Source organism: Gekko japonicus, unplaced genomic scaffold (assembly GCF_001447785.1).
Source record: "Gekko japonicus isolate JY-2015 unplaced genomic scaffold, Gekko_japonicus_V1.1 scaffold1122, whole genome shotgun sequence".
Lineage (NCBI taxonomy): Eukaryota > Metazoa > Chordata > Lepidosauria > Squamata > Gekkonidae > Gekko > Gekko japonicus.
Window position 1 is genome coordinate 1 of NW_015166456.1, and position 9,400 is coordinate 9,400.

Here is a 9,400-nt window from a genome sequence, read left to right on the forward strand (position 1 = left end):
ATTTCCTGGAGAAGTTGGCATAACAAACCACACAGTTAAGGAGGACTGATCTTCTTTGGGGAATGCAGCAATTTTAACAGTGTGTTGAGTAGTCTGTCCTCCAACATAATATTTGTGAGGGGAAAATGACTGCATTTATGAAATATTCACCTTGCCTCATATTCTTTGCCAATTCAAAATTTTCAGATTTCTGCTCTGATCCAATGGCAGGCATACTTCTTTAGCCTCAGGCACATTATATCTCCTGTAATGAATCTAGCAATTCAGAATGTAGATCAAGATAACAACACACAAAAAACTACTGTTTTAAATTCATGAAATCATAAGAAATACTGAAAAGCACTATAATTTGCAGGTTCATCCCTGAAATTTCATTGATGTAATTAGTATGAATTTATAATACATATTTAAAAGTCTTAGGTCATCACCCCCACCCAAAAAAACTACTTCCTGACTCAGGCAACTGAACTTTGAGTGCAAAACAATCTCAATCCCGCCCATCACCTACTAAAGAAACTATTCTTCACCTTCAGCCAGAAAGAATCTGCCCAAGGTCTTTTGAGAGATTGTTTATTTTTTATTTCAAAAATTTTTATATGGTGACTCCAATGAAGTACTTATGAGGGCTGAGAAGTAGGGGAGCAATCCTAAGTAGGTCTACTTGGAAAGTCCCATGTTATTTCACCAGGCTTACTCTCAGGAAAGCAACTTCAGAATTTCAGTCTAAAACAATACAGTAACACCAAAGAGTATTTAAAAACCAAGTAACCCCCACCCCACCCCCGGCCAGGCTTTCTGATAGAAATATATCTCATACATTTGTCCAAATATATTCTAGAGATCTGGTTCTAAAACCATAGATGCTAGTATGCTACCATTGTGAAACAGCATTCAAAAGTTACTGAGCAAAACCCACTCAGTAGCTGAAACCGCATGTAAACAATCAAATCCCAAACACCCCTTTGCCTTAATTCAGGGACCTCTTTTCAAAGAGCCTGCTGACCTTGAGAGCTTCTAGGTGTATCTACCAATAATGCTTGCTTAAAATCCACCTCTAGGGTTTTTTTTTCAAAATCTCGTTAAAAACTAGTATAATATTGATACAGAGTCCTTTTCCAAGAAGTGAAACTTCAGTGAGTTTATTATCACTTTTCACTGATCCCTCCGCCCCCGGCCTCCTTTAATCTCTCGTGGCATGAGGAGAATTCATAATAAAATGGAAACTGTGTAAACAGAGCCTGAAGCCGAGAAACGGATTTCATAAAGCACTATCATACCTAGCGTGGTTTCGAGCCCATAAAATGTGTCTTTCGTGTTTGTTTGACAGACACACAAACCTACCAAAGTAGGCTGATTTCTTTGCTTCCCAGGAATAGGACAAAACTCCCCTGCTCTTCAAAACAACAACAATCTCTTCAGACTAAAGCAGCCCGTTTTCCCATCTAAACACATGTAGGAGACCCGCACTAGAAGGCGGGCCCTTGAGAATCGTCGAAGCCCCGCCCCATAGGAGAGTCCGTCGCTCAGAAGAAAAGTTTAATATTTATGAACTGCTCTCGGCCAATGAAGAGGCTGGAAAGGTGGCTGAAGACGCTGAAGTTGGAAGAAGCGAGAAGCCCCATCGGAATCTTGTGTCACCTTAGCGCCGCACGCGGGTCTCTTCCCGGGCTTCGGGCTCGCCGGCTCCGCAGGTGAAAATTGCGCGCCAAAACAGCGCGGGCGGCGGCTTCGGTCGGCAGGAAGCCTAAGGCGGTCGCAGGTGCCCTCTCATTCGCATTAGAGCCATATTCACCATCCAAGACAGAGCCGGGGAGAGTCGCGGGCGGGCACCGGAGGGCAAAGCCGGGCAGAAGGCTCGACTCTAAAGGGTACTCAATGCGCCGGCTATGGAGAAAGGGGCGCCCTTTGGACTGCCTCGTCTGTGCGTGCTGTGCGCCGCACTACTGGTGGAGCTCTGCCCCTGCGGCGGCCACGGCGGAAACTGGATGTGAGTAGAATGGGAGCGGCGCGGAGTCGAGCAACGGCGTCTCACCTTTTAAACTCCACTTGCATGTTCACACGTGCTCTTTTCATTTTTACTCTCCCTGGTTTGTGAGACTAATGGAGAGGCTGTTTGAGGTGATTCTTTATGGCGTGCTCGGATTCAGGGGTACATAGGGTTGCCAGCTCCGGGTTGGGAAATTCCAGGAGATTTGGGGGTAGAGTCAGGGGAGGGCGTGGTTTGGGGAGGTGAGGGACCTCAGCAGGGCGTAATGCTGTAGAGCCTACCCTTCAAAGCAGCCGTTTTTTCTAGGGGACACGATATTTATAATCTCGATATCAGTTGTAATTTTGGGAGCTCCAGGCCCTAGGTGGAGGTTGGCAACTCAGGGTGTAAAATCTCCCTTTCTCTTTTCGAAATGGAAAATGGCATTTTTTCACATGGGAGGTTTAAGCAGGTCTTTCTTCAAAGGTTTGGAACAGCCCCAAAGTAAAACCCTGCATTGGCTGGATTGCTCATTTGTATTACAAGTGCCTGTTTGTTTCATTAGTGTTCACCATAAACAGAGCATGCTCCTCAAAGGCAGTTTAAACCTTGCCTAAAAACCTCTAGAATGCCTCTGAGCCTCCACAATCCACCTTTATTTCTACCCCACCCTCCCTGCCAGAACAGGCTCAGGCTGGCTGTGCCAGTTTAGGATTTGCATTAAATTGCAGACCAATTTAAAGAAAAGCCTATTCTAGCCTTGTAAGCAAACCCCCTCCCCATGTTCAATATGTTTATAAAACTGTTATTTTAAAAAATATTTTTATCCTTTATTGACAGAATTCACAACTTGTAGGAAACAGGATTGTGGTTTGTTGGTAGAGCATCTGCTTGACATACAGAAGGTCCCAGGTTCAATTCCTGTGATCTCCAGTTGAAGGGAAAGATATTATGTGATGGAAATCCAGAGAGTGGCTGTCTGTCAAAGCAGATAATACTGGTCATGTATGTATCAGGACAGAGATTCAAACATGCTTGTTAATGTTGTGGAAAAAGAACCAAAGTTACTAGCTAGAACGTACAGTCAATTTTAAGTTCATTCTTCCACTTTCTGTCAAGTTAATAATACATACATACAAATAGTGAGGAACTAAGAGGCACTTGGAGGGTCTGACGAGAAGAAGCTCTTAGTCACGGTTGGAGTCCAAATGTTATTCCAGATTAAATACTCCAGAATAACTGCTTCAATTAAACTAAATACCAGTTAATCTAAACAATAGGTGACATCTGTACAAAATAATAAGAATTGTAAATGTAAAGATAAATTATGTTCCCCACCCATTACAGAAGAATACTAAGAGGAATATCAGTATTGTCTCCAATGGCATGGAAAGCCAATTCTGTTCTAATATTTGGTACCTGGTATATTTTTAAATTATTCTTCTAATTTCCAGGGGTAATACTACAATGAAGATCCAACAGGCACCTAAAGTCCTGCCTAGATTATCATCCCTGAAGATATTACTCTTCAATTTTAAAAAATTCCATCATTTATTAGGTCTGTTTTTAATTAATTAAAATTTTTAAATAGTCATTCCACAGGCACCAAATGTTGTGTCTAAACAGGCAACTTTGCCGAAGGTGATGTATGTCTGGCTAGCTTTGTCTCTCCAAGGTGGTTCTTTTTCAGTAATATGATGCTCTGCATTTTCACAAGTGATTTTAAGAATGTTTGAATTTCCAGTATAAAAAAAGGGGCTGCGTGGACCTGAATGTACAGTTGGTTTTGAAAAGAGTGCCCTCTGCTACCTGCAGGTGTTTCCCAGTGAAAGGGCTTTGCAAATGCTGGGCTCAATGAATTGACCATCTGCAACCCACATGGGAACTGTGCCAGACCCCTTGCTGACTGCTGCTAATCCAAATGGACTACCAGGATCAGAGCTGCTCTGCCACACATCAAACAAGAGTAGCACTGATCTCATGTCCTTTGGCGCTGGATGATTCCCCTTCTTTGAGGTACTTCTTCCACACCCATTGTGGACATGATGGTCTCCTATAGTGTGACGCAACAGAGATTAGACGTTGTATTTAGCATGGCTTGTGAAAACACCTAGAATGTTTCATGTTTATTGGCCTGTTCCTACAATATGAGTGTTTGAGGCTATCGCTTGAACATCACTGTGAGGTTCTTCTTGTATCTGTTTTCCCTTTTTACCTTCTTCTTTGTTTTGTATCATGGTGTGTATCATCTATTATTGCTGTCTGTTGCAGATTTGGTTATGTGAAAGAGACAAAGTGTCTGGTACTTAACTCAGGACTGCTTTTGCAGGTGGTTGGGCATTGCCTCCTTCAGTGTCCCAGAGAAACTGGGTTGTGCTAACCTGCCCCTCAATGGACTCCAAAAGGACCTGTGCAAGAAAAAGCCCTATCTCCTACCCAGCATCCATAAAGGAGCACGTCTAGGAATCCAGGAATGCCAGAGGCAGTTCAGACATGAACGGTGGAACTGCTTACTCTTGCCAGATATCTCCTCTTTGGTGTTGAGCCCTTCATCCTTCCCTGTGGCTCCTTCCTCCTCTGTCTTTGGTTATGAACTGAGCAGCGGTATGTCCTCTGATCGAAAAGACATTCATGAGTTCCAAAGTTTCTCTAGTTTGAGGTAGAATTCCAACAATGACTTGTAGCTTCTGGAATTCCAACAGGAATTCTGATGATACCTCTCTTGAAAAGGTTTTCTTAGACACAGAAGCAAAACATTGTCCCGCTGGGGAATGAGAGTTCTGTGTGGAGCAGAGGCTCAGACTTACATGTTTCATGGAATCCTTTGTTCCTTTCTACTGCAAGTTTTGGTTTTTTAGAAAAGCAAAATAAGTTTGTGGAGGAGGAAATGTAGGTAGAGAAAGGTTCCTAGACACTTCTCCTTTTTTTCAGTTTGAAGTCAAGCTACCCAAGCTGTTTTTTTACCCATGGATATGGTGGATGTCTTTCCCCACAATGGATGCAAAAGAGAAAAGGGTTGAACAGTTTGTTGACTTTGACTCACAGTGTGCCTAGACTGATACTGGTTAAAACAATTTAAAGTGCAGAGATTAAAAAAAAAAAGCCACAGAGCTCTCTGCAGGGTGTAGTTTGAGGCTAACTATCTGTCACTGTGGCTAGGAGTCTATGCTGTGCAGGTTCTTGGCAGTTATGACAACCATCACCACAGTTAAGGGCATTTAAGACCATCCATGTCAAAGTTCTTCACCAAACTTGGCTTTTTGCGTAGCACAATCTCAAATTACTGCTTTGAACATTGATGGGGCAGGTAACTAGGTGAGCATGTGTCTGTGGCATCACATCAAAGGCTCCAGTTTCTGGAGACTTCATTCCAGTTTTTTACTGGTGTGTCCCACTGTGTAGTGCTTTTCATAGAGTTATGCCAGAGATCATAGTCTAGATTTCTGCTGTTTGCCATGTGTGCATGAACCCTTCCTTTTTAAATCAATAAACTGTCTGAGATTTGGTTTACTGAAATTTGAAAGAAGAAATGGCCGTCTTAATTGTGAGGGGGAAGCTGCAGTTCTATGGACAAATGCAGAGCTTGCATTGATGAAGTCCCAGGGTCAGTCTTTGACATTCCCAGATGAAGTGCTTTATAAAGCCATGCTGGCAAAGGACTCTGTCTGTGTTCTAGAGAACTGTTGACTGTGCCAGAATGGACAAAAGGGTTCAGTCTGATGCTATTAAAAGCACTTCCTTATACTTGCCCTCGAAGGATGGGAAATGCTGTTTCAGAACCTAGTCCATCCATCCTTTCAATGATGTAATTATTATGGGAAGACAGTTTTACAGATGAATAAAGAAGTAACATTAAGAGTGCTGCATCTCCTTATTTAAGTGATCTCGGTGTGTTGGCCTCCACCAGAGAAAAATGGTTCCCTTGAGTCCTGTTGCAACTAGTGGAACATGAGAGTTGCAGTTAAGTTTTCCCCTTGATTTCAAGTGGACTAAAGTGGAACAAACGTTTATTGGAGTGTGGCCAAATTTCTGTTTCCACTTGGCTTTATGTTCCATGTTGACAGCTATGAATCAGCCTTGTTAACTTTTAAATCCGGCTGTGGGTATGCGCAGTTGATCTCTTGCGTTCCTTTGTAGGTACCAAAGAAACAGCATTTATTTATGCAGTGTCTGCGGCTGGGCTAGTGCATTCTGTGACGCATTCATGCAGTGCAGGAAATATGACTGAATGCTCCTGTGATACCAACCTGCAGAATGGTGGCTCACCCAGTGAAGGCTGGCAGTGGGGTGGCTGCTCTGATGACATCCAGTATGGAATGTGGCTGAGCAGAAAGTTCTTAGATGGCCCTGTAAGAAATATCACTGGAAAAGATGAAAATGGACTGATTGCCATGAATTTGCATAACAATGAAGCTGGAAGACTGGTAAGGATAAGATTCCCCCCCCTTCTTACATGAGAAGAGCCCTGTTGGATCAGACCATGGTCTCTCTAGTCCAATATTGACTTTCACAGAGTGGCCAACCACTTGCCCTGGAGGGCCAACAAAGGCTTCTGATGCTTCCTTCGCCAATGCTTTTTGGATTGGAAGAGGGGCACAGTCCCTCTGCCTCTCCCCATATGATTATGCATTGAAATCCTCTATAGCTTTGGCCTTACAGACGGAGTCCTTTGTTACTCACTAGGCATTTCCTTTACCACAAATAAGCTCTGAAAGCTCACACATAGATCATCACATTCTACTTCATTGTAATTCACTATGTGCACATAAACTGTACCTTTTTTACATGAAGCCCATTAGATCAGTGGTCTTTTAACATCTGTAGAGACTTTGTGTAGACATCTGTAGAGATTGTGAAGCCCCATCCAGTGGATTGCAAGCTCCTGTAGAACCTCCCTATTTTTCTTTTCTGGTATTTGGAAGGACCGCTGCTAGCATATGTGAGTCTATAAATCAAGGGTGCCATGCCTTTCCTGTCTGTCTTTGCACAAACACAAAGACGCAGCAAGACAGTGAGTCCAGATCATTCAACAGTGGAGTGGATTCCCTCATGACTTGGCTTGACCCTCATTATGATACACCATCTGGTGTTCGTCTTGTGCTTCCTATCCTCACAGTCCTGGCCTTGACACTGGTGAGATTGTAACTAGATTTCCTCTTGTTATGTTACTATGAGGAACTTGCAGCTCACTGGGTCCAAGGCTACCACCTGTGGGTTATAAGTGGGTCCCAGTTCTAGAAAGGTTGAAGAACACTGTACTAGACACAAGTAAATTGAATAGCCCTAATCCTTTGCACTGAAATCTGAATGGTTCCCCTGCCCATCATTTGGTTCAAACACTTGACTGACCTGAATGTTTGCATTGCATTATATGTTTCCTTCTCTTTGCCTATGAAACACTGGGACTGATACTGTCTTTGCTCCTATCCAAGGGGATTGTTCATATTAGTTATATTGTTTAGGATTGGAGATCTTGGTCCACTTTCTGGTTTCTGCCAGTGTTGTGAGTCTATTAAGATCTCGTATCATAAAACTGATTACATAAAATATCTCTAATAGGCCAGATCCTGATTTCTAGTATGCGTTTGGCCAATGACAACTACAAGCAGTACTGTTCAGTATGTGTATAGAACCAAAAGTGTGCCAGGCATCAAAGTAACATGGTCCCTGCCAAGAATTTTAATAATCCACAGAAATTGCACTGATGTAATCAGAATCTGATTGTTAGCCGCCCTGAGCCTTCGGGGAGGGCGGGATATAAATCCAAAAATAAATAAATAAATCTAACCCAGTGGAAAAATACACAGAACAGGAAACTGGTTTCTGTTTCATAATAATATTTGCTGGATTGGGATGACAGTGTGAAGACCATAAGAAGAGCTCTGCTGGATCAGACCAGAGGTCCATCTGCTCCAGCATCCTGTCTTGCACAGTGACCAACCAGTTACTTTGGAGGGCAAACAACAGGGCATAGAGGCCAAGGCCTTCCCCTGACATTGCCTCCTGGTGCTGGTATTCAGAGGTGTACTACCTGTTTGTGGTGGGTTCCCTTTAGTCACCATGGCTAGTAGCTGCTGATAAACCTGTTCTCCTTGCTTTTGTCTAATTCCCTTTAAAGCCATCTGTACCTATGGACATCACTACATCCTCTGGCAGTGAATTGCATATTTTAATCACTCACTGAGTTCTTTTTCTTTCATTTTCTGTAAATAATTGAATGTTCTGATAAATTATTAGAAGCTAAATATATTCTCTAATAATAGTCACATTGGCAAAGCTGTGATACCAACCAAGTTGTTGGTACATATTTAACACATTCAGGACTCAACACTTTGATAGACAGTTGTGGGTTGTTGGTTGTTTGGTTACTTTTCCTTTTTGCTTTAGGCTGTAGCAAAATTGATGACAGTTGATTGCCGTTGTCATGGAGTCTCTGGGTCCTGTGCACTGAAAACGTGCTGGAAAACCATGTCCACCTTTGACAAGATTGGCAGTTTTTTAAAAGATAAGTATGAAAACAGCATCCAGATTTCAGACAGACTGAAAAAAAAGTTACGCAGGAAAGAAAAAAGCCAGCGCAAGATACCAATCCATAAAGAAGATTTGCTATATATCCACAGGTCCCCCAACTACTGTGTTGAAGATCGCAAACTGGGTGTCCCTGGGACCCAGGGAAGGGAGTGTAACCGAACTTCCGAAGGACCAGATGGCTGCAACCTCCTCTGCTGTGGTCGCGGATATAACACTCATGTAGTCAGACATGTAGAGAGATGTGACTGCAAATTTGTTTGGTGTTGCTATGTACGCTGCAGAAAATGCGAGAGTATGACTGATGTTCACACTTGCAAATGAAAAACCATCTGCCTCTGAAACCAAAGGTGGTGGTGGGGAGCCCTACCAGGTAGCATTCTTCGGGTTGTGCTAAGGCTCAAAATAGAGCAGATCCTCCTAAGACTGTTCACAGTCCAGAAGTTTGGGTTTTTACTGAAAGAGCAACCTGGAATAAGTAGCATTCTTGGGCAAAAGAAACAGAGAGAAAAGCAGTGGATACCAGCCTCCTCTAAAGTATTTATATAAGTGGATACCAAAGACTCAGTCTTTGGATGTTGTGGATATTCAATCATTGTGATCATTCATGCTACAATGGACCAAGTGATGCCTTCATGTACAATAAATACACACAGTGGTCAAGGAAGGCATGACTAACATAATAAAATAATGCCATTGCTGCCAGCATGAGGCCAGGATGCACACTTGCCCCAACTAAAAATATTTACGTTGTGATTGAGAGGTAGTATGGTGCTTCATGGAAATTACCTGAAACAACCTTTTTTCTCTTAAAGGATGGATATTTTAATGTGTTGTTTTCCAATGCCCTGTCTAGTACACATGTCATGGCAGGGTAGGAATTTGAACAATGGTCCCTTCAGTGCT

At 42.7% G+C, this 9,400-nt stretch overlaps 1 protein-coding gene across 1 annotated transcript; it reads left to right on the forward strand.

The window, feature by feature from the left end:
• The first annotated feature begins 1,886 nt into the window (after window positions 1–1,886).
• Window positions 1,887–8,818, forward strand: WNT16 (wingless-type MMTV integration site family member 16). The gene is made up of 4 exons (XM_015412037.1): window positions 1,887–1,987; window positions 4,296–4,570; window positions 6,104–6,390; window positions 8,354–8,818. The coding sequence occupies exons 1-4, from the start codon at window positions 1,887–1,889 to the stop codon at window positions 8,816–8,818; spliced, it is 1,128 nt and encodes a 375-aa protein (XP_015267523.1).
• The last annotated feature ends 582 nt before the right edge of the window (window positions 8,819–9,400 follow it).